Source organism: Fundulus heteroclitus, unplaced genomic scaffold (genome assembly GCF_011125445.2).
Source record: "Fundulus heteroclitus isolate FHET01 unplaced genomic scaffold, MU-UCD_Fhet_4.1 scaffold_192, whole genome shotgun sequence".
NCBI classification, from domain to species: Eukaryota; Metazoa; Chordata; class Actinopteri; order Cyprinodontiformes; family Fundulidae; genus Fundulus; species Fundulus heteroclitus.
The window spans coordinates 134398-158527 of record NW_023396604.1 but is presented as its reverse complement, the minus strand read 5'-3'; the positions used below and the strand labels follow the sequence as shown (position 1 = coordinate 158527).

The following is a 24130-nucleotide window of genomic DNA, read 5'->3' as shown; positions in this document are numbered from 1 at the left end:
GGTTCATACAGATCTATTTCATGTCTTCTATTATGGGATCTTTTGTAACAACCAAACTTTGGTTTGTACTGCCAGGGAAAAAAAAATCTTACTTTCTTTGGCAACAGATAATTAAACTAATTTTCTTTAGTCTGCTGCTTGTCAAGACTTGTCAATCTGTTGGGTTTCCTTAGATGGGAAACTTTTTGACCAATCTGTCTGGATGACTTGATTTAATTTGACTTTGTAAAGTGTCTTGTGATGATGTGTTGTGAATTGATGCTATGTAAATTGAATTAATCTTTTCATAAAATACTTTGAGTCTAATATCTACCAGCAGCAGGGCATTTCATGTTATTTTGGTTTGATATGGGGTTATAATCGGTTATATTTTGTAAGGCGACTGGTAAAAACTGTGATCAAAACCTAAATAAACGGTAATGTAGTGCAATAAAGTATTTTTTTTTCACATAATACACAATAATACAAAAATTAAATTTCTACAGGGGAAATGAGCATTTTTTATTGAGGTGAAGAATACCATTTTTCTGTACATAACAATGCAGACATGCAAGGTTTTGAATCAATTTGTGTTGGAGCGGCTTATCAGCCCTGCAAAAACCAGTCAGGATAAAACATCTCCTCCACTCTGGAGGAACAGATGGGAGAGATAGCAGTATCAGATTGAGACTCTGTATCAGCAAATGCCTAATCTGAAATGATTTGGATTAGTATCGGGGACAAATTATTAGACTAACCTAAGTGGGACATTCCCTGTGCAAAAACCCACCGAGGATGGTTAGATGATTTATTAGGAGGTGTGTGGATTTGAAAATACTGATTTGCACGATCTCTCTTATTGTGTTCATGGCTCAGTTTTTTTTTTTTTTTTCCATTTTCTGAAGATGAGAGTGAATGAATAGTGAGCCATGAGGGGAAAACCGTGTGAGCGAGCAGGCGTGGCCTGAAGCTGCAGTTTGCTGCAGTGTTTCTCCTTCCTCGCTGTGCTGCACCTAAATAATGACTTGTGTAAATTAGGCTAAGCAAAGGAGTCTAAGCAAATCCAGGTCACTATTGATTCTAGTAATCAATCTGGGCCTTTCTATGCGGTCAGCTTGGATGGAGAAGCAGCCATCCAAGTCTTCATGTCAAAGAGCCCACACACACTTCTGCTTTTACACGTGAGAGGCCACCACATCCCACAGCCTGCCTTCGTCCTCATTATTGTGCTGGATGAGTCTAAAGAGCCAGCTCAGTTGCTTGGTTATCATTACAGTATGTGTAAGTGGAGCTTTCTGCGTCGAGTGACAAACAGAATGCCTTCCTCCTCTCTGACTGCGCCTCATCTTCCTCTCACTTGACATCAGTCAGGAGGAGTAGCCAAGGGCTCCTCTTCCTCAGTTTCATCAGATTGCTCAGTAATGCATTGTGCTCGCTGCCTCGCGTCAAGTCAGATTACCCCAGTTACTCAAAAGGGTGACACTGTGAATGCCATCTTTGTGACAAGACTTTGATGCATATTATGAGTTAAACATTTTTTTTCCTTAAGTAGATATTTTTATTAATATTTTGGAAAAACAGTAATGTTAAATATAACGTTTTGGTTGTTAAAGTTCCATCCATCCATAAATCGCCCTGAATGCAAACATAGGGGCATGTGCATCAGGAACAGGAGTCATCACATAGCGCTCAACAATCAGAGAGGAACTTTGGAGCGTCAACTTCGGTCCTCGAGGTCCAGCGTCCTGCAACTTTTAGACGTGTTTCTGCTTCAACACATCCGTGTCAAATAACCGGGTCAACAGCAGGACTCAAGGACCTTAAGGACTGGAGTTGATAAACCCCGCCCTGCTAAATCAGAGGCAGGCCTGATTGACCCGTCTCATTTGGTTGCATTAGGCAAGGCAAGTTTATTTGTATAGCACATTTCAGTACAAAGACATTGCAAAGTGGTTTCCGTGATTAAAACATAGGAAAAAATAAACTGAATAAAAGCAAATTGGAATAAAATGTAGAAAAATTGAAACAAAGTTAAAGATGGGGAAGATGGAAACTAAAACCAAACATTAAATATTATTATATTAAGTGTATTGTGTAGTTTATTTATAAAGGAGCATGTGTTTGGTGTCATGTAGTCATTTGTTTGGTTCTTGGTCTTAGTCATTTTAGCGTTGGGTGTAAATACATTTTATTGCTGAGACATGTACATTAATCTTTGTTTTTTTACGTGTGATAAAGATCCCTCATTGAAGAAGAAAACTCCTCTTTCAGGACGAGTTTCAGATCTAGACTGATTTATGATAGTGTACAAGACAGATTGATTTTTAACCTTAAACATTTTGTCAGATGTACTATAATAGTAGCACAACTAATATGGGTTCTTTAAAAAAAACAGTAATAGAACAATAAACTTGACACAGTCCATAATGATTTAAACATCCTTATTCATACAGAAAGTCTAACTAATCTGTTTAAGGAAACTATTGCATGCTCATAGCTTGAGGAGCAGGTAAAAAAGAAATTCACACAATATAAATGTTTGGTAATTTTTGAAAATTATTATTATTATTATTATTATTATTATTATTTTGGCCTTCTTTCACTCGAGAGTTTTGGCCCATGTGACAATAAGTTTGAACAACCCTTGTCTAAAGTGACTGTTTTTAGGGCTTTGATTACCTCCAACCAATTCTTTCTTTATGTAGAAACAGTTTATCAGACACCGCTGGGGTTCACGTTGTTCAGAGGCCAAATATTTGCTCTATCGGTCTGTTCTTGACTTTCAAAGAGGGGCTAAATGCAGCTGATTTCCACACTGTGCTCGTCTGAAGGTGAGGAAATGTGTTACTATAGTAGCGCACTGCAGCATGAGGCACTGAGAGAATATTAATGAAGAAGAGCTGCAAGTGTTGGAGCTTCTCTCAGCTAAAAGGCTGAGACAGGCTCACAGGCGAGGTGTGTGTGTGTGTGTGTGTGTGTGTGTGTGTGTGTGTGTGTGTGTGCAGGCGTCAAGCAGCGGAGACACGAGAAGAAAGTCGTCTGTTGTTCAACAGATTACAAGGGAACATGGCGACCGATCGATTGGATCCTCTACACACACACACACACACACACACACACACACACACGCTGTCTTCTACCAGAAGTCTGTGTGATCGGGTTACAATGACAAATCAGACTCACTGCCAAGAACCCAGGACTGTGTCTCTTTTAGTGATTGATCAAATATTTATGTAAATGGAGAGAAATACACAAAATCAAAATGCACCAAGTGATCTCGGACTTTGAATCTGTAAAGTTGGGGTCTTTGCTGAAATAGCTAATATTTTCTGTTATAGGTAATTCAAATTTGATGCTATTCAATATCACTTCTGAGCATAATCTAATTAATAGGTTTTGTTTGCCTTGAACGAGTGTGTTCTGTCTAAGCGGCTGTGAGTGTCAGCATTTCTAATGGTTTCTAAGGTCCGGTCATATAGAAACGCATTAAAAAAAAATGCTTCCTGTCTAAGTGAAGCCTGTGTTGTAGCGAAACACGGTCCGGTTGCGGTCTGCGTGTGGGTTAACTTGTGAAGTAAGTTTATACTACTAGTCCAGAATATAAAGGTTGGCTGCTTTTTTTTTTTTTTTTTTTAATGCTCTTGTTTTTTTTTTTAGTTGATGATCAAAGTTCCTTGTTGGATTTCCTGTCAACAAATTCAACACTTGGTTTTAAAAGGTTGAAGAAGCCTCCAGTACTTAAGCCCTGTTTCTGTAGCAACATTTGTCTTTGTGAAGGCAACTGCATTTCTTTCATAGACGTTGTTTGCTTACTGGTTAAATTAAAGGATCATTATTGATACTAGCTCTGCTGTGTTTTGAATATCTGTATGCTGCAACTTTTGCTTGCATAAATTGAGTCTTTGTCAGCTATGATCAGTCAGCAGGATTCCGATTTTGCACAAAGTGTTTAATACGCTGCGCTCCTAATACAGAATTTCACTGTAAATTTGTGCCATTGATAGCTCGAAGGCAGCATGAAAACGTTTACTGCAATCTGCAGTAGACGTTTTAAGTTACTAATGTATATTACACATTGTAACACTGTTCCTCTTGACCCACCGTTCTGCATGTTTTAGGCGTTTCCCTGCTTCCACACACCTGAAGAGAGAGGAAGAGGCCTCTGCAGCCCCTTATGGGTGCTGAGGAGGTCAGGCCATTCAGGTGTGCTGGAGCAGAGACGCGCCCTAAAGAGCAGGATTGAAAACCACTGATCTGTAAGATGAAGTCGTTGACAGCAGTAGCTAGCCCAGTCTGCCCCCCAGGATGTTGTCACAGCTAAACTTAACGCCAGGCCAGATGTCGCTACCATGAGGAGAAAAAATATAGGATATATAAAGTTAAAAGTTCGAATAACTATTAATGCAAATTTGGAGAGTAGTAGGAGAATTCAGCAGTCACGGTTACCATTTGAATGTTTAGTTTTTATGTTTTTCTAAAACATCCACAATCTACCTGTTTTTTTTATGAAAGTTACAATTTCATAAATTAGAATTAGTTTTCCAGGTATTGATTTATCATGGAGTAGTTTCACCCCACAGTTTAACCAATATTAACTTTAGTTCTAATTGATTCCTCGTCTTTCATTGAGGTTCTCTGATTTAATCAGCCATCTGCCCTTCTGCTTATCTCATTTTTATCAGTGTGGTGAAGTTAATGAAAAGCAGCCTCAGCCTCCCATAGAGTATGTAACATTCAGCAGCTCCTTTTGGTCACATTCTCCTCTTTTCCTTCTTTGCTGCACTCATACTTGTGGCTGTAGTTGGTTGTTCATGGCAGCAGAGCATCTGGCCTGAAAGCGCCAACAGCTAGCCTGATAGAGGAAGGTTTAATGTCACCCGCCCTTTTATTTATTCATTGATTTCAGATAAACTGTGTCCTACGTCTGCCGCAGTGCTCCGTGGTGACCTCAGTTATTTGAACATTGTACTTGTTGTACTCCCTGAGTAAGCTGAGGGGAAATTTCTTGGCTGTCACGGTGAGCATAAACTTAGATGGATGCATTTAGATGTCAGATCGCGGTTTTGGTGTAGGATATTCTACAGAATGGACCAAACGGTGTCAGAACGTTAGGTTTTACCATATGTGGTATGTTTCTATTCACAGGTTGTGGCTCATACTTGCCTTTTGTCCTAACGTCTTCTTAAAAAAAATAGAACACCTTTTTCCTTACAGAAGGCCTAGTGTCTCATTAGGCACTACGGGACACTTGTCTCATAATGCACAGTGTGTATTGGGCAGTATGAAAGACTTGAAAGAGCAAACGGATTCATGAGTCAGTTAGATTTTCTACATTCTGGATAAATTGAGAATTTATTTGTATCATTATTGACATGTTTAGAGTTGAATAACAGGGATTTCTTGGAAACAGCCCAAAAATAAAGATCTATCTCTCCTAGATCAGTGGAAATATTCAAATAAAGTATATATATAGATATATATATATATATATATATATATATATAGATATATATATATATATATATATAGATATATATATATGAGTCCAACTGCCAAAAATTACTCCATTAACTTTTCCCACCAGAAAATGTAATTTGCACCACATCACAAGTTGCTCCCTAGAAAATCGATTCAAAATATGTCAAATTTTGTACCTGGGAGAAGAAAATAAAGCTGCCGTTGTTGAGTAGTCAAATCATTCATTTATTGTAATTATGGAGGAGCCTTGCTGTCAGGATCAGGGGTTTTGGTTTGTAGCGAGGAGCCGCTTTGTGTGTGAGAAAGCGAGACCAGCTGGTGCTACACACCTCCACAGTTACACAGGATTTCACTGATATTTCAAAACAAAGACAACATGATTACAGAGTAGATGCTTTAATCTGTCTGTAGCATATTTTAATTAATGATAATCAAATATAAGAGATCACCATAATTAGTGCAGCAGCATTACTAAAGGCAGTCCCTGTGTGTTCCTCTAGCGTAGGTAGTCTCTTTCATTGATATAAACAACGTATCAGGGTTATTTTCTTTAAGTTCTACATGTCGCCTGATTTATAATACATTTGCCTTTTATCTTATACTCTACCTTAAGCGTAGAGAAAAGGGAATCTGTTTATCAGGTGGCCTCAGTTTCTGAACAGAACATTAGCTGCTTAACAGACCAGTTAGTTTACAAACCACAGGCAAATCCAGACATTAGTTGACTAATGCAAACCTGTTTTTGACATAACTTTGGTTGAAAATAGCCTAAGACTATGTATGATTGCTAGAAGCTTGTCCTCTGAAAATTGCATTAATTAAAAAAGGTGATGAGTATTCATAGCCTTTGTTGCGAAGCCGAAATGGAGCTCGGTTGCTTCTTGTTTCTACTGATCGTCCTTGAGGTGTTTCTACATCTTAATTTGAGTCTGCCTGTAGTACGTAGACTGGACAGGATTTGGAAAGGAATACATCCGTCTATAGAAGGTCCCACAGGTGACTGCATGTCAGAGAATAAACCAAGCATGATTTCAACTAGGGGTGGGCAATATGGACTAAAAATGTATCACAATGTAGTGTGGTATTGTTGTGATAACGATAAAATTACAGCTTTTTGCAGCTTTTTATGTAACTGGCTGAGACTGCATGTCAGTGAGCCCAATAAACACAAATACAGTCCTTAAAAAAACATTTATTAGTGTAACATATTAAAACAAAATTCAAAATACATTTCATCAGGACACTAGTTGCATAACAAAGTGAGTTTTTTTTTTATCACCAAACTGCCCAAGGTAACAGCATTTAATTAGATTTTTTTGAATTTATTGATACTGTCAAGAAACTAACTGCAGAAAATGGCAAAAATAACAATCCTGACAATACTGGCTGTGTTTGGGGTTTTCAGACTCCACTAGTTGGAATGTCTCGTTGTCCAGATAAACTCCAATTCTATTCACAATGAGAAATATTTTGCGATAATGATAAAACGATACTATAAAGGCTCACCCCTAATTTCAAAGGAATTGTCTGGGGACCTCGGAAAGAGGATTGTTCTAGTCCGCAGCTAAGGGAATGATACAGAAAAATGTCTGAGGCCCTAAAGAGCATAGTAGCCTTAGTGAAGGCACATGGCAGCATGCCTGAAAAAGTGAATCGCTGTGGATACTTTCCAGATGTGGCTTCATCTGTCAGAGGAACTTATCTGATGAGCCCCTGGTGTTAACTCGTTAAGCTCCAACTTCTGTCTTGCTGTTTGAGACGTTTTGAAAGAAAGGAACTAGTTATTTAACTACCTTTTTGTATAGATAGTCGACTAGTGGAGAAAAATATCCCACCACTTGGAAATTGCTTAGATAAAATAAACTGGAACACATTTCCAGAGTGAGATTTGTAACCAATTTTTTTAGAGTATCGAGACTGGCTAATAATTAGCCACTAGCATCTGCTTCAGTGCTAACCTAAAAGGCTTTAGTTTTTTAATCTAGGCTGCATGTCTTTAATTCATAATTTAACATTCAGGCTGATCAAACCTGAGCTGGTTAATTCTGCACTGAACAAAGAGTATTTTTAACACAGTTAGAACTTTATGAAACCTCTAATTTCTTCGCTACAGCTAACATCTTCAACACATTTTTATTTTATTTTAAGTGATCATTCCACACTAAGTGCAAAATTAGTGTTTAGAAAATGCTGTTTGTGATTTGGAAAACGTTTGTTGAGAAGTCTTTGCTAAGTATTTAGCAAAAATCTTTTCTCATTCTTGAGTCCAACATTATGCCTGAGGTTTACAGGGTCTCCCGCTGAGAACTTGGTAGTTGTTTCATGGTCAACCCGTCGGTCTCTTTACTGGCCGTAAAAGCACAATAATAAAACAGTAAGGATGTTGTTTCAGCAAGCTGAATAATTGTTAAACGTATTGTTTTCACTCCTCCATCTGCTGGCTCATTGAAAGGTGTTTCTGCACAGGAAAATTCTTTGGCTACCATCAGAGGTCACCTAATCTCTGAGCTTGCTGGTGTGACGAACCAAATCTGTGCCGCTGCCAACATCCAAGTGTAGAAATATTGAAGCAGAAACTACAGGAAATGCTTCTCCACTGCTTATTGGAGATCTGCAGGGTTCTTATCTGTAGTTTTTAAGGAAAAGCGTAGATCCAGTTTGATCTGCGTTTTGCAGCTTTGAGGTGAATCTCTTGAAGCTGAAGCCTCACCAGCTTTGCTAACGTCCTCTGGTTTTCTGTCTTCGTTCTCTCTTTCACAGCTGAAGCTTGAAGACCGGTCTATCGTCATTAGAGACATTGTGCGAAGGAATAACTCTGCTGTAAGTGAATTCCTTTTTTTACCTAATTGTTGCACTTCAATTCTGTATGTTTCTGTACTTTTTTCCAATTAGCTCCTTCGTTTTGCCAGTCATGCCACTGCTCAGAGCTGCGCTCCATTTGCTGCACCGCACATGACTGGAATATCCTTGGAACGAGTCACTTCCAGAGGAGCAAAGGGAGGCTCTCTGATTTCCTGGCATAATCATTTGCATAACAGGAAGGTGTTTCTGTGTCTGTTCTGTTTCAGGACAACCAGTGTGGTATTGTGACTAACATCGATATCGAGTGTGCTGTGAAGTTTGTGGGAACAAACTGTGTCCTGTACCCAGTAAACAGCAAAGACCTGCAGCACATCTGGGTAAGAGCAGTGACTTTACTCTGCAACTACATCACCTCCATACTTACATGTGCCCTGTTATTTTAACACAGTATGTCTGTCTTGCTTTATTACTGATTAGTTAAATTGAACAAGGTAAAACCAAGTGTGTGCGCATATATGCAGGAACGTAGTTTTGATAGTTTTAAAACTTTTTCCTTACATTTTTGTGTCCAATTTAATCTTCAAAGTGTAAAATCTACTTAGAAAGTTAACTCTGAGTATTTAGATAATTTAGATTTATCTGTAAAATGAGCAAAGTGGAGCATGTGGAAGGTGTGGCCTGTAAACCTCCCCTGTTCCTTCTATGGAAGATGGAAAACTGTCTGCGTTTGTGTTCCTTCCAGTCATTTATGTACGGCGACTACATCGCCTACGACTTCTGGCTGGGCAAAGTCTACGACCTGACCAATCACATCATCCTCAAGCTTTCAAATGGAGCCAGGTAGACTGTGTGTGTGTGCATGCATGAGTGTGGCATTAGTGTGTGGTAGCTCCATGTGGCCGTCGCTCAGAATGTGTGAGTAAATGAAGGTGGATTGATGACTGCCACACCAGTGAAATATCAGCCCATGATCCTCTTCTCTGGTTCCCTCCAGATGCTCCATGAGCGTGGAAGACGGTGCCAAGCTTTACGATGTCTGTCCACATGTCAGTGACTCGGTATGTAGCCGTGAGCTTTTCTGTCACCTGGGCTTTAATTTGCTTCCCATTATGTTGCCTCTGAGCAGCAGTGAAGACAGTGATGCGCAGAGATGGGCTGTTTTGAATGTTGGTGTTGTGAAAAAGTCACCTCATTTGCTTTAAGGCGGGGATTCAGTGTCTCCTGAGCTAAAGAAGTTTCCAAAAGAAGCTTTAAAGCAAGATTTAAACAAATCAGTGCTTTCAGACAGCTCTTACTGTGACAGGCTCCTAAAGAGTCTTTGTTTTCCCTACGGTGATGTTCTTTGGAGCCAAAGTAGAAAAATAAGAAGCGTTCCGTGTCTTTTCTGTGCAGTGTTTATTATTCGCTATTTACCTGCTGATGGGAAATGGTTTGGACCATGAAATGGATAATTAGTGTGGGATTGGACTTGTCCTGAAGCTGCTGCTGTTCTAAAGGCCAGCATGAAAATGTTTTGGTCTCCCGTGGGAAAGTAAATTTATTTTTCTTTTCAGTTTAGTTTTGCCAGCTTGTCAATTTGTTCTATATAGTTATTGAGGAACAACTGAAGCCCGACATACATGCGCTGTATAAAAATGTTAAAATGTATTCTTACTGTCTGGCAATGAATCAGACAAATCCTTTCCTGTATTTGGCTAGTTAGAATTGTCAAAACTATTTCTAATTAAAATATAGTAAAGTATTACTATAAAGTATTATTAAATTTTTATACAGACCAAGATTGCTAACCATTTTAAAAATAGTGTAAGTTTTGATCCACGTATTAGGTTAATTTGAGATATATTAATGAAAAACAGATTTTTCAAGTCAATATGAAGCCCTTCTATAAAACTCGTCTGTGTAACTTCAGAGGTTCGGATCTGTCACTGAATGGGTCATGTGACCTAGAGCACCGCTCTGGGTTTCAGAGTGCTGTGACAACAAAGCAAAACAGATACAACACCTACCTGGGGTTCGTTCTTCGTACGTCGCTAACTCAGTTAGCAGGATTTCATTGTTGACGATTTGGCATGATCCTGGATCGTTTGGTTCTTCGAAAGACATCCTGCACTTGTTGTCATAGCAACATGTTCGCCAGCTTAAGCCTGCTCCAGAGCAGGCTTATTTCATGTAAACAAGATTAGATCACGGCTGTAGAAGCGGAGGAGATAGTGAAGTCTGCCGTAGCTATGTCGTCCATTTTTACGACAGCAACCTGTTGCGGAAGGTGCAAGAATAATTTGCAGAGTTTTTCGAATTAATCGCGTATTGCGCAATAGACAGGATCCTTTAGCACAGCGCGACAGTGTAATTGTAGAGAGATTTTTCTTGGTGGCTGTTATAAACAGACAAGCACATCATTTAACAGTGGCTTTTAAAGAGGAAAAAGTGATGTTAGAGCCATAAATCTAAAATATTTAAGTTATTTGTATGATAGTTTGCTTTTTATTTTTATCATATTCAGTTAGAAGATTTGTTCGGGCCATTTTAAGTTTAGTTTACTTTGAAAGGCTTGCTTCCTGTCGAGCCGTATATTGTATTATAAAAAACTATGGATGGATTATCTAGCCACGGAGCAATACAGTTTTTGACCGTGTAAACTGTGGATGACTTGGAAAAGGAAGATTTTCATTTTTTATGGATAAAGATTTTTTTTGTTAAAATTCCCAGTTTGCACGTGTCCTTTACTTCCCGTCTCTAAGGAATGACACTGAAATTTGGATCTCTTGACATAACAAGTGCCTTTTTAAAATAAAGTATAATAATTAAAGGCTACCATTTTGTAGAATATTCTTGTATTTCACTTTTACTTGTCCCCATGTTCTAGTGGGTTCTGTGGAGGCTCTGATATAAAAGAACAAAGTAAATATGAAATTATTAAAATGCAAAAATTCATACTGTAGAAAGTGATAGAAACATCTACCATGGACAGTATTTACGCATTAATTTGTCTGCTGCTTTTTGCCAGCCCTCTCTCCTGGCTTTGGCAGACTTTAAGGTGTTCCCTGTCGTTTTAATTAATGACTCAAATTCGGCATAACCTTCCATTAAAAGCTGGTGTTCTGCTGGGAGAAAAACTGTGGCCGTTCTTTGGCCATGCTGAACAGCCAATAGCAGCGCTGCTGATCATTGTTTCTACTATCGATACATTTCCCCTTTTAAACAAACGCATGAATGCGCAGTTGTCTCAGATAACTCAATCCAGCCATACTAATCATAAACAGCAGGTGTGTTCGAAGAACCCAGTTAGCCGGATCATGATTAGCCGGATGAAATCATCTTGGATGTGTCATTTGATCTCGGATGTTTTAAGCAACGTACGAAGAACGGACCTCTGATCAAACATATTTTTGGTTCTCTGATGTAGGATTTAATCTAAAGGGTGAATATAACCTTGTCTTTACAAGTAACTCCATGACTTCTCAATCTGCTGCTCCAAACTGGTCTGCTATCAGATTCCAAAACACGGAGACGGGCTGTTTAATTTTGCCAGTTGCCTTCAGGGGGACCAAGTCTGGAAGTTCCAAGTCTAGCGCCCCTAGTGGAGCTGCTAGACACGGTGCTGCTTTAACAAATTGAGAAAGTCCAAATGATGAGATGATGTGGTTTTAATGTTCTTTAATAGAAATTTTTAAATCTGCTCTCAAGACCCAGCTCTTATCTTTGGCTTTTAAGGTGTTAATAATTTTTTTTACTATTATTTTCTTCTTGTTTGTTGTATTTCATGTTTCTACTTTTACTTTATCTTATTTCCACTTTAAATTTATTTCTTATTATTTGTTCTGAATTTCAATGTTTTTATTTATTTTAAATCATCCATTCCTTTTGTTCAGCACTTTGGTCGGTGCTTGCTGTTTTTAAAGTGCTTTATAAATAAAGTTGTCTTGGCTGCTCCATGTTCGACACCATGGAAAAATCCAAAGGAAATCAGCCATGATCTCTGAAAGAGAAATGTAGACCTTAAACAGGTCTGGTTTATCCTTGGTTACAATTTCCAGATACCTTAAGGTGTCACTTTTATCTGTTTAAACAATTAGATGAGGAATGGCTTCTTCCTCGTTGAGGAAGAAGCCATTCCTCTAGAAGTAAAGCTATGAAAAGTCAGGTGAATTTATTGCTTTTTGTTCATCTGCTGCTGCTATGCTGTTTCTTTTCCAGGGTTTGTTCTTTGACGAGGCGTACGGCTTCTACCCAGGCCAAGTCCTGATCGGACCGGCTAAAGTGTTCTCTAATGTACAGTGGCTGTCAGGGGTCAAACCTGTCCTTAGCAGGAAGTGCAAGTTTAGGGTGGTAGTGGAAGAGGTAAGAGCCCAGTTAGTTTTTTTTGTAAAACAAAAAAAGAAGTCTATATAATATGTCCAATGTACATGTATTTGTGCCTGTTTTACTGTTTAAATCCTGAGGTGGAGTCTTGTGCTTCTCTCAGGTGAAAGTGGTGGAGCTGAAAGTGACGTGGATCACCAAGAGCTATTCTCCTAAAGGCTCTGACAGCGTGTTTCCACCTCCCTCCACCATCACAGAGGAAAACCTTCACAGGTCAGTGACTGGGTCCCCCGCCTTGCTCCATTTTGTTGTGTTGTAGCTGCAGGTTTGGATGGATGTCAGATATTATCAGAGAGCATTTTAAGGAGAGGTGTGGATTATGCGTGATTGTGTTACATTTGAGCAAAGCCATCGCTTGATTGGTTGCAGGGTGAGGCGCCTGGGCTACTATGACCACACCCAAAGGGAGCTGGGAGAAAGGGCTCTGTACATCATCCCTGCCAAAGGCAGTGCCACATGCATGACCTGTGATGGACCAGAAGGGGCCCATTTCCTGCCAGAGGATCCAATTGCCAGAAAGGTACGGTTCCATTTTTGCTTCCGTGTCCTATCCATGTTTGATGGAGGCTAAAATCATGTTATCAGGGATGGATGGCACCTGTGTTGACCTCAAGACCGTTTTTTTCCCGGTCTTGGTCTCTGCTTCGTATTGTTAGGCCTCGGAAAATTAGCTCGAGGCTGTTAGAGACCCTGTAAATATTTCAAATACTAACTCCCTTTGATCTTCACCACAAATGCACATCACAAAGAAAAAAGCAAACTGAATGGACGCCTCGCCCCAGATTCATAGCGATCCGATCTGTCCCCCCACACTGTGCCTACAGGAGAGAATCAACATTGCCTGCAAAACCAATGATTAATGCAGCGTGCACTGACTGCAGCACAGTCAACTGGATGCTCTCTTCCTGGGCTTCCAACTCACAGGATACAATTACTGTCAGGGATAACTTTGGCACGACACCTGAACGCAGTCAGAACTGTCTCTCGCCTCTCCGACTCAGAGTTGGATTTATCTCACCATCCCGACACAGATTCATGCTGTCTGCTTCTCACATATGTTACATGTTTATGTGTACATTTGTAAAGATGAGAGGCGCTGGGAGCACTCCGTTTTGAAGTTCACAACACGTCATCTCAAGGCACTTTACAGTCAAATTCAATCAAATCATACAGATTGGTCAAAACGTTTCCTCTCTAAGGAAACCCAGCAGATTGCATCAAGTCTCTCCAAGCAGCATTCACTCCTCATGAGAGAGCGTAGAGCCACAGTGGACAGTCGTCTGCCTTGGCCATGGCTTTGCAGCAATCCCTCATACTGAGCATGCATGAAGCGACAGTGGAGAGGTTATGTTGTTCTGAGCTCTGTAGATTCAAGCTACTGTATTAAAAACAAAAATGATATGACACCCCGGTGACCTAAAGGGCAACTCATTGCTGAGTGTTTATTTGGGGAAGTTTTAATCAGTTAAAGGAAGAACATGAAGAAATAAAATGTAAGGGGTTGTTCACAATTTTCAGCATTTTCGGCCCGTTTCTGAGAGCAGCCTCTTCCCCGCGTTCTGTGGATCTGCTTTGGCCGGTTTTTACAGCTGCTGTTCTGGACACTACGTGAGCTGGAAGGCCGCCCCACGGCTTCCTGCATGTTGAAACGGGTCCCAAATAAAATCAATAGGATAGTAGCTGTGTCACGTTATTTTGATCAGTTTTAACGACACGTAACCACTGTGAAAAACTGCTTAGCTAACTGCTGAAGTTCCCTTAAAAAACGAGTGCGCATGCTTTCGAAACACAGCGGTTGCTCTGTGAGTGGTGCGTTTAAGGCAATGGGACGTTACACAACTAAACCACAGATGTCACAAAACACCCCATGCGATTGTGAGTGATATAGGTTATTCATATATTCTTTTTGAGCTATGTTTTCTACATAGTAGACAAGGTTTGATGCATTACATTCCTAAAAATTGTGAACGACCTCCAAGTAGGCCATCGTTTGCCTGTTGACTTTCCCAGATGTGAAACATAAGGGTTTTGTAATCAAATAGATTTCTTTACAACACTTTTACAAACAACTGCTGTTGGCTAAAGTGCTGCACACAATAATTACACATTACACCAATAATTCAAAGTTAAAAACATAAAAAATAAAAAACATTACACCACTAAATAAAACCATAAGTTAACTCATATGCGGCCTTAAAAACCAGCGACTACAAAAGGATTGAAGCTACCAAGTTTAACTCTGAATCAGCTCAGTACAGTTCTACAGTTTCCTAGACATGGTAGATGCACAATTTACTCAGAGGTTTATGCAACCAGGCAAACAATAAGAGAACTAGAAAACTCCTCCTGGACCCTCATTACAAATGTTGCACCAGTTTACAAAGATCCTTATTAGTTTATTAAGATGATTATTTAATACTCTGAAGTAGTTTTAGTTGAAGAATTGATCTTTTTTTAATTCTGCATTTTGTGCTGTAAATTATTATTATTTTGCTGGGGTTTTTTTGTTTGATTTTTAGAAGAAAAACAAAATAGTGTCCCAAAATATGTCTAATCCTAAAGATTCGGTCTTGGTTTTGGGCTCAGAAAGTCCTCTGTTGGGGATTGTCAAATGATCCTATTATAACTAATGGAAATTTTGCTCAGTGGATATACATCATATATTCTGACTTTAACTTTGTTTTTCTTATTAGACCTGGCTAGGATTATAAACACAAACATAAGACCATTTTCCTCCAAATATTTAAAGACTGTTATAAACTGTTTTACATTAATTTCAATACTAAGATATATGTTTAAGAACTGTGGCATTTGACAAACATATATTCATGTTGAAAGAAAAAGGGTAGACATATCTCAACACCTGATGTAGAATTTCCGAATAATTTTAACCCATGATGATCTTTATGGGGTTTAAAGGCTTTTCTGCTCACTCTGAGTGTGATGGTCTTTCCTGAATATCAGAAAATTGTACTAAATCTACTTTTAAACCTTTGTTTAAACAGGTCATGCACCAAGGTGCACAATGGTTTTACAAAATCAAGAAGGAGGCGCAATGTGCCAAGAGTGATGAAGTGTTTCCAAACACATGCTTTTACTTTGAAGAACTGGTAGTGTCTTTGACTTGAAGCCATCTTTATAATGAAAAAATAGTAATGTTGAGGTTGATGTTTTCCCTCACCTTAAGTCAACTGATGCAGACCTGAGTGTGCAAGACCCGTCAGTGGAGGTTATTATAAAGCTGCTACTTTGTAACGGCAGAGTCATTGATCTGTCTCTGTCTGCTAGGTGTGTTCGGGGAGAGAAAAATGTGAAATCCGATTACCTGAAATGATCATTTAGAAAAAGAATTTCTGTGTTGGACTCTTGTGTCACATTCTTGTTTAATCTTCCCTTTAAATGACCAACAAAATACATGTTGAAATGTAGGATTTTCTATAGAATAATAAACTCAACAGTGTGGTTGGAATTCAAAACAATAAAACAACAAGGAGAAAATGGCTATTTACTGTTTATTAAATTATCTAAAAAGTTATTTTTAATTAATTTAATTATATTACAAATTAGATAATAAAAAAATATAAGAAAATTACCAATTGTCACAAATAATAAGACAGTTATTTTGAACAAATGTATTTTCTTGCACATCAAAGCAGCTTTTGAAAGATATCATACATTTATTTAGATTTTTGCCAAATATCTTTATTGATTTCCGCTCCCTTTCTGGGATAGATAGCTTACAGTTTACATTCTAGATTTAGACACCCAAATAAGGAGCATTGCAATGAAAAGCAATTTATACCATAATAAAATTACGGAACATTTTTTTTATGTTGTTTTTTTTAACGTTTGCAGGCAGAACTCAAATTGAACAAAGAGTTTAATTGACCAGCCTTACCGACACTAGCAATAAGTACATCCCTGTCAAAGATGTTCTCAGGAGGTTAATTCCTCTGATTACATGAGATGCTCATGAAACTGAAAGCCCAAACATCAAGTCTAAGTGTTAAACTTGGGTTCCCGTCTCTGTTACTCTACAGGACTTGTTTAGCAATCTTTCAAACTCTCACTGTGTTCTTCTGCCGCAGCTAAAACGGGTTTTCAAAAAGGAGTCTGGCAGGAAGACGGAGCATGCTGACTTCCAAGGTACCCAGCAGCTGTCTGGAGAGGAAAACGTCAAACACAGATGAGCCTTATAAAGCCCTTATTTCTTTATTAAATCCTAACAGCACCTCTGCTTTCCACTAGGCGAGCACAAAACGGAGCAGACGGACCCGTCTCATCTGAACAACGGGCCTTTGATGCCGGCGCAGAACCCCATGGAAACCAAGAGCACCAACGACGGCACGGCTGAACTCGGGGAGCAGGATGCAGATGACGAAGGTGCAGAGGACACTGATGACACCAGGTTTGTTTACAGTCAGTTTAAAAAATCTGAATAGAAAAATAGATTAAATAGTAGTAACCATTTTGCAGTGGTAGTGTATTCTGGAAGGAAGTCAGAGCCGGGGGGGGATACAGATGGCAATATTTAGTTTAAAAGCCGTCGTTATCTGCTTAAAAATTCAAACCCAAATAGCTGCTTTGTTTTTGTTTAGGGCGTCTTACATTTAAAAAATCTGTCATTCAGTAAACTGCCCAAAAATGCAGAAACCAATAGTTTAGCTTAGAAGAAAACCAGCCTTGTTATTTTCACTGTGTGTGTTTAACCAACACCAAAGAAGTTTGGACAGATGTGTGTTGATGCAAGGACTCTGCATAGATAATCTTGTTTTTTTATTTATCAATTTATGTCACTAATTCTTATTTAAATTTCAAGTAATCCTGTCAACTCAGAAAGAACGTCAAATATATCATTTCAGCCTCTAAATAATTATTTTAACAGTAGATCTTGTTGAGTTCCTTATTAGATGTAGACTTTTGTTTTCTGAAGTTTCATGAATGTCTGTGAAATTTCTCTGTCCATTTCTGTCATACGAACTGAATCAAGCTCGAACAATTCAACACGCAGATTTTGTTGTAGTTTCCTAATGTTGTTTGACATTTCTAAGCCAAGGATCATGAGTTAACAAACAAACTCTCACTGCCCGGCTCCAGCTCTCTCACGTCATCTGCCAGCTCCACCGCCTCCTCCCAGAGCGGCGGCCTGGGGACCAACCGCAAGAAAAGCATCCCGCTGTCCATTCGCAACCTGAAGAGGAAGCACAAAAAGAAGAGGACCAAGTTCTCCCGCGAGTTCAAGCGCGGAGACCGGTGGGTTCTCATGAATTTTAATTCTCTGCCTTTTGAATCTCCCGTCAGTGTGTCCATCTGATCACTCTCAGGATCCCATCCTCATGGAAATAGCCGGTTTCTTTCTGTTTGTTCTTCTGAAAAAACATGTCTACAGTCCTGCTTGTGTTTGGGTGGTTGACATTAAAGTTACAAATGGCAGAACTACATGGATGCTTATTATGAAATTAGTTTTTTTTTTTAGCTCACAACAGGAAGATTATGACTGTCGATGAGACTGTAATAAGCAGCTGATGTCAATGTTCAAACATTCTGAGGATTAAATGTCCAATCACTCGGGTATACTTGTACTTTTTATTGGCTGAGATGAAACTGCAGCATATCATCTTTCTCAAAGACATTCCCCACGGTGTGCCAACATGCTGGAAGGAACGGGGAAAATTAAACCATTTTGAATGTTTCAAATGTAAAAATGTGTTCCATCTTTTTTTTTTGTTTGTTGCTCCGTCAGGGTGGCGGTGGAAGTTGTATCAACAAAGACCACAGCTGATGTGATGTGGAAGGATGGGCGGGTGGAGAAGGGGATCAGGTCAAACGAGCTCATCCCCATTCAGCACCTGGACAGCCACGAGTTCTGCCCTGGAGATTTTGTGGTAGACAAACGACGTGAGTTGGAACGATTGTCTGCTTTTTGTGCCTTTTCTCCTTCAGGTTCCTTTGTCCCTACTGTATGTTGATCAATGGCTGAAATGATACCAGGCTTGTCTCTGTAACTGGAGAAAATAATGTTGAGACATCCCATCAATAGACTGTGGCATCAAACTATTTCAGACGTTTTTAAGTCAAATACACTGGATATTAGGATAAAAAAAGTCCTGCTATAGAAGTACACCATTAGATTGTTTGCTTTGCATGTTTTGCATGTTTCATATATCAGCAGATTTCATAGTTCCTGCGGTTCACAGTGCACCTAATGACTGCTGCCCTCGTTGTTTTACCTTTAGAGGTAGAAGTTTAAATGCACATTTAATGTGATACTGTTCTACTGACAGTGAGTCCCTGCTGCATCAAATCCCCATTACCAAACTAGCTTCCTGTGGCTGCACTGCTGAAAATGATGAGAAAACTCTACTTTCCACTTGGTGCTCGGCTATGCAGGTTGACGGCTCGCAAACTTTTTATAACGAGCACCAGCAAAGTAAAAACCAAGTTTTCCTTAATATCACTGTACCACTAAAGGACTCAGACTTTTTGTCTGACACAATAACAAAAATAGAAAAAAGTTATCTATTGGCAACTGGGTAAAGGAAACAGATGAAGTATGTGTTTCTTTCAACCCAGAAGTGGAAAGTTTCCCAGGTTCAAGCTAAAACGATTAACTCAAAGTTCTTTTGGAGTTTGAGCTCCAGCTGGGAAAGTCTGAGGTTTTTCACCAATCCTAACCTCAAAATCCAAAATGTCTGCCTTCTTCATAAAAGGTAGTGATAACCGCAGTAATAAATAGTTTATTAGCATTTCAAGATTTTTGTCTGCAATGTTTCTCCAGTGAACATGTTTGTCAAAGTGTTGGAAATGACCAAATATAGAGAATCGTTGTTATCAGCTTGTATCTATTACAGCAGTTAGCCTGTCACCTGGTTGGTAAATCCACCTGCGTTTCAATCTTGGACCTGGATCAGGTTTAGGTTTGCTGTTAAACTCCCAGTATAAAGTGGAAATGTTGCCACCAGCACCTGCTACTGGTTTACTGTCCACCTCACTCTTTAGTTTTACGTTTTCTCCACCGAGAAAGTGCACATGAGCAGCTCTTCTGTTTGGAGGAATGTTCTTTCCCTCAACGCCCCACTTTTTATATTGTAATAAACTCATCCCAGATGTTCTTGTGAGGACTGTAAAGGCTGCTCAGGTTCCACCAGAGGTGAGAACCACAGAGTTAAGGTATGAATGGTGAGAGATGTTGCTGCTGTTGTGCTTCTTCTTAAGGTATCAGCTAACATACCAGATGAACATCAATTCTGTGCATTCTGGGTAATTTTATTCACATGACGCCATCATAGAGATGGCACCATTCTACTACATTTTAGGTTGTAACATTAGTTTAGGGAAGTAGATTTCTTTTTGTTCCTTATAATCTATACGTGTTGTCTGTGTTTGTCCTCTGCTCCGACCCCTGAACTGGCTCCATGTGCGTACGGATACTGCCTTCAGCCCAAGCCCTGCAGGATCCAGGAGTATACGGTGTGATCCAGTCTGGCGATCACAAGGGCAGAACATGTGTGGTTAGGTGGATCAAACTGAACTCCACGGGGGACGATGTAGAGGTAAGTCGGAGGAGCCAACAATATCACTGATGGAGATGAGAAAAGAACCTTTGAGAACGTTTTTCTCTGCCGTTAGGTTATCGGTGTGGAGGAGGACGTCAGTGTGTACGACATCGCAGATCATCCAGATTTCCATTTCCGCACGGCAGACATCGTTATCAGGATATGGAACTCTGAGAACGGGCAGAACGACTGTGAGAACGAGGTGAAAACAGCCTCTCAGATGTGATTGGACCTGCTGGATCTGAGCTTGGCAGGTTCTGAAAGCATAATGTGTGAACACGAGTTACGCTTCTGCGTAGATAAAGACACTAGCCTCCTTGTATGGAAGTAAAATCATCCAGCTATCTGTTAGCTCTTCAGACTTACTCAGCCTAGTGTCAGCGATCTTAGGCTACTATCATCTTTCCAAGCAAGTCTGACGCTGGATCTCTTAACAGAAACTCATATTTAATGCAAGTTGTATTCAGGTGCACATCAGTAAGTAAGAATATCATCATAAAGGTAAATTATTTCAGTATTTCAGTTAAGCTCAATGTATTGAGTTTTTACACAGAGTGATATATTTCATGTTTATTTCTGTTGGAGGGTAAAGTTCACAAAAGATCCTAGCTGGCTTTTCAGGGAGCATATTAACAGAAAGTTAGTTTGAAGGAAGAAGTGGGATACAGAAGCAACGAGACTAACGGCAACCTTCAGAGGGTTGTAAAGCTAAGTCCATTCAAGAGTTTGGGGGATCTTGAGGTGAGGACTGCAGCTGGCCTCAGAGCGCCATGAACCACATGTATCCAGGACATGACCTACAATATAATTTGTGTTAAAGCCACTCTTCAACCAGAGATTTCAGAAGCTCAGGACAAAATGGACTGGACCTGCTCAGTGGTTCATTTATAAAATCACAGCACTAGACTCTGGAGGAGGAATGGAGAGACAAGAAAGCTGAATGAAGTCCAGAGTGAAGTTTCCAGTCCGTGATGATTCAGGCTGTCGTCCTCTGCTGGTGTTGGTCCACTGGGTTTTCTGAAGTCCAGTCAATGGAGCTGTCTACCAGGACATTTTAGAGCCGTCATGCCTCCTGGTGACAAATTCCATGGAGATGCTGGTTTAATTTTCCAGCAGGACTTGGTACCGGTCCACACTGCCTAAGGTACCAAAAGCTGCTTCAATGACCCTGGTGGTACTGTGTTGGATTGGTCAGCAAACTGGCCTGACCTGAACCCAGTAGATAATCTCTGGACTGTTAAGAGGAAGATGAGAGACACCAACCTAAACGCAAATAACCTGAAGGTTGCATTTAAAGCAATTTGGGCTTCCTGTAACCCGACTCTCACCAGATGGATGTAGTTCCTCCGAGCTCCACACATCCAAAGAAGCGCCTTAGCAAAAACCCTTGCATATGTTTGGATAAACCACTTGTCCTTTATCTTTACTCACGTGCTGCTTCAACCACTCACATCAAAACCAACATCAAAATCATAATTTCCACTAACAAAAGCCTTCAAAGCTGTTCTCTGGTGTTTTTTTAAAGAGTTAATATTCAGTAGATTTGACAACACTGATGAAATAGCAGCATCAGTGTTACCACTAGATTCCTCGCTGTGAGCCGCCATTGTTGTCTGATTCTAAACGGTCGCTTCTCTGATTCGTCTTATCTACGGAAATCCTGCCCGCCGCTCCTGATTGGCTCGTCCGTTTTATGTGGTATTGAAATCCCTCCCAATGGCAGCGAGTCCAGATGGATGTGTGGAGCCGTGTGGAGCTCTGCAGAACCAAATCCATCTGGTGACAGTCAGGTTGGGCTTCCTGAACACCTCAGCAGAAGCACAGGCTGATCCCATCCATGCCACATCACATTGATGCAGTAATTGGTGCAAAGGAGGTCCAGCCAAGTACTGAGTGCACATACTGATGGCACATGAATTGACTTTTTAGTAACCTAAAGTTTCTGTATTCATGTTTTTTATTGGTCCTTTTCTAGGAAAGTACATTTTGAATCTTCATTGACTGTTTGCTGTAATCATCAAAACTACCAGAAAAAAGGCTTGAAATGTATCGCTGTGTGTAAATGATGTAGAAAAAGAAATTGAGTCAGTGAAGTTGCTGAAGTTTTGGGTATTGAGATAAGCTGTCAGTACCAGTGATGCTGCAGGCTCTACCAGTGTGTCTGTTGACCCTTCTCTCTGTTAATGTTCCCGCCTCCAGACGTCAGTGGGCCAGGTGTCCCGGGTGGATGTGAGCAGTAAAGTTGAGGTTGTGTGGGCCGACAACTCCAAAACCATCGTCCTGCCACAAGTAAACCTTCAATTGTTAACGCTGGATTCACTCTTTTAGCTGCATGTAAGAGCCTTGCTTACGGTCTGACTCTCGCAGCACCTCTACAACGTGGAGTCTGAGATCGAGGAGACCGACTATGACTCTGTGGAGGACACAAGCAGCGTCCTGTCCACAGAGGAGTGGGAGGACGAGAGCGACAGCTGGGAGACGGACAACGGCGTGACCACCGAGGACGACAGCCACGCCAACAACACAGATGCCACCTACACGGTGACTCCAACCCCCACACCCACTGGGTCCTCGGTGTTCATCATCCCACCACAGGAGGGCAGCAAGCCTGATGTGACCAGTCCCACCAAAGGAGCCCCTGGAGAGGAGGGAGAGGCGTCTGTGGCCGTGGCCAGTCCATCGTCTGCAGGAGGTGTGGAGCGTACATCACGTTTCTAGCTACTGCTGTATTAATGTTGTGAGACTATCGTTGATATGATCTGTCCTCGACCAGAAAACAGGCGGCTTGCCTCCTCAGGGTTGGGGTGTGTGTGTGTGTGTGTGGGGGGGGGGGGGGGGGGGGGTCAGTCCTTGACTCAAGCAGAGGAGTTTAAGCATCTTGGTGACTGTCCACAGGTGGTGGTAGGCTGGAATGACAGATGGACAGACGGATTGGGGCTTTCGTCTGCAGTAATGCCGACACTGCTCCAGTCTGTTGTGGTGAAGAGCAAAGCTCTGGATTTACCGGTCCGTCTACGTTCCAACCATCACTTATGGTCATGAGGTTAAGGCTCTTGACCGAATGAGATCCTGCACAGGAGGAGGGTGGCTGGGTTCAGCCGGAGACGCAGGGTGAGGAGCTCTGTTATCAGGGGAGAGCTCAATGTAGAGCCGCTGCTTCTCCGTATGGAAAGGAGCCAGTTGAGGTGGTTTGGACATCTGATCAGGATGCCCCCTACAGGGAGATCCCTGTAAAGACCCAGAGCCCATTGGAGAGTATCCTGTCTGGCCTGAGAACACCTTGGGATCTCCCAGAATGAGCAGGAAGGTGTCGCTGGGAAGAGGCACGTCTGGGTTTCTCTCCTGGACCTGTTGACCCATAGCCTCGTGAGACCATCCTGATCTCGCGAGGTTTCAAGGTTTCACTCGCAGATCAGTCTGGATACTCTCCGTTGAAGAAAATTTGGAGCCGTTCACCAAACGAACGTCCAATCAGCGTTGGCTTTGAGGCGGGTTGAGGTGTGACGCAACGGGAAGCGCGTCAGTTCAGTCTAAAGAACATGGCGGCTTCAGCCGATGAAACTAGCGCTAGCGTGGCTATCGAGCAAGTTTTATTGGAATTACAGAGTATTTCTTTGCTGAGCTAACGAGCCTTTACCTGCAGCAGCAAGAGTAGCTTGGCTTGTGGTTGTGTTTTCGTCGTCGCTCGTAACAGAGCGACGACGAATCTGATTGGTTTATTTGGCCCGTCTATCACCAACATAGGCCAATCAGCTAACCAGTATTTTCGCCCCTTCCCAAAATTACTTCAACGGAAGGTTTCCAGATGGATATGCGGAGCAAATCTATCTGGCGGAGTCAGGTAAGTTGACCCACGACTCAATCTCAGATAAGCGCAAGACAGTGTATGGCTGTTGATCTAATTACATTCTCTACTGGTTTTATACTGTAGATCTGGACTTTGACTGGGCTAT

At 40.8% G+C, this 24130-nt stretch overlaps 1 protein-coding gene across 3 annotated transcripts in view; it reads left to right on the top strand.

Annotated features, from left to right (window-relative positions):
* The window catches only part of LOC105919947 ((E3-independent) E2 ubiquitin-conjugating enzyme UBE2O), a 52588-nt gene that overhangs the window by 20087 nt on the left and 8371 nt on the right, over positions 1–24130 (top strand). For all 3 annotated transcript variants that reach the window (XM_036129611.1, XM_036129612.1, XM_036129613.1), the window contains exons 2-16: positions 8218–8277; positions 8526–8636; positions 9002–9099; positions 9254–9317; positions 12457–12600; positions 12725–12834; positions 12991–13141; positions 16710–16767; positions 16870–17029; positions 17719–17874; positions 18365–18519; positions 20062–20174; positions 20251–20379; positions 22377–22466; positions 22545–22869. In XM_036129611.1, coding sequence (XP_035985504.1) covers positions 8218–8277; positions 8526–8636; positions 9002–9099; positions 9254–9317; positions 12457–12600; positions 12725–12834; positions 12991–13141; positions 16710–16767; positions 16870–17029; positions 17719–17874; positions 18365–18519; positions 20062–20174; positions 20251–20379; positions 22377–22466; positions 22545–22869 — 1924 coding nt within the window. The remainder of the gene's footprint in view (positions 1–8217; positions 8278–8525; positions 8637–9001; positions 9100–9253; positions 9318–12456; positions 12601–12724; positions 12835–12990; positions 13142–16709; positions 16768–16869; positions 17030–17718; positions 17875–18364; positions 18520–20061; positions 20175–20250; positions 20380–22376; positions 22467–22544; positions 22870–24130) is intronic.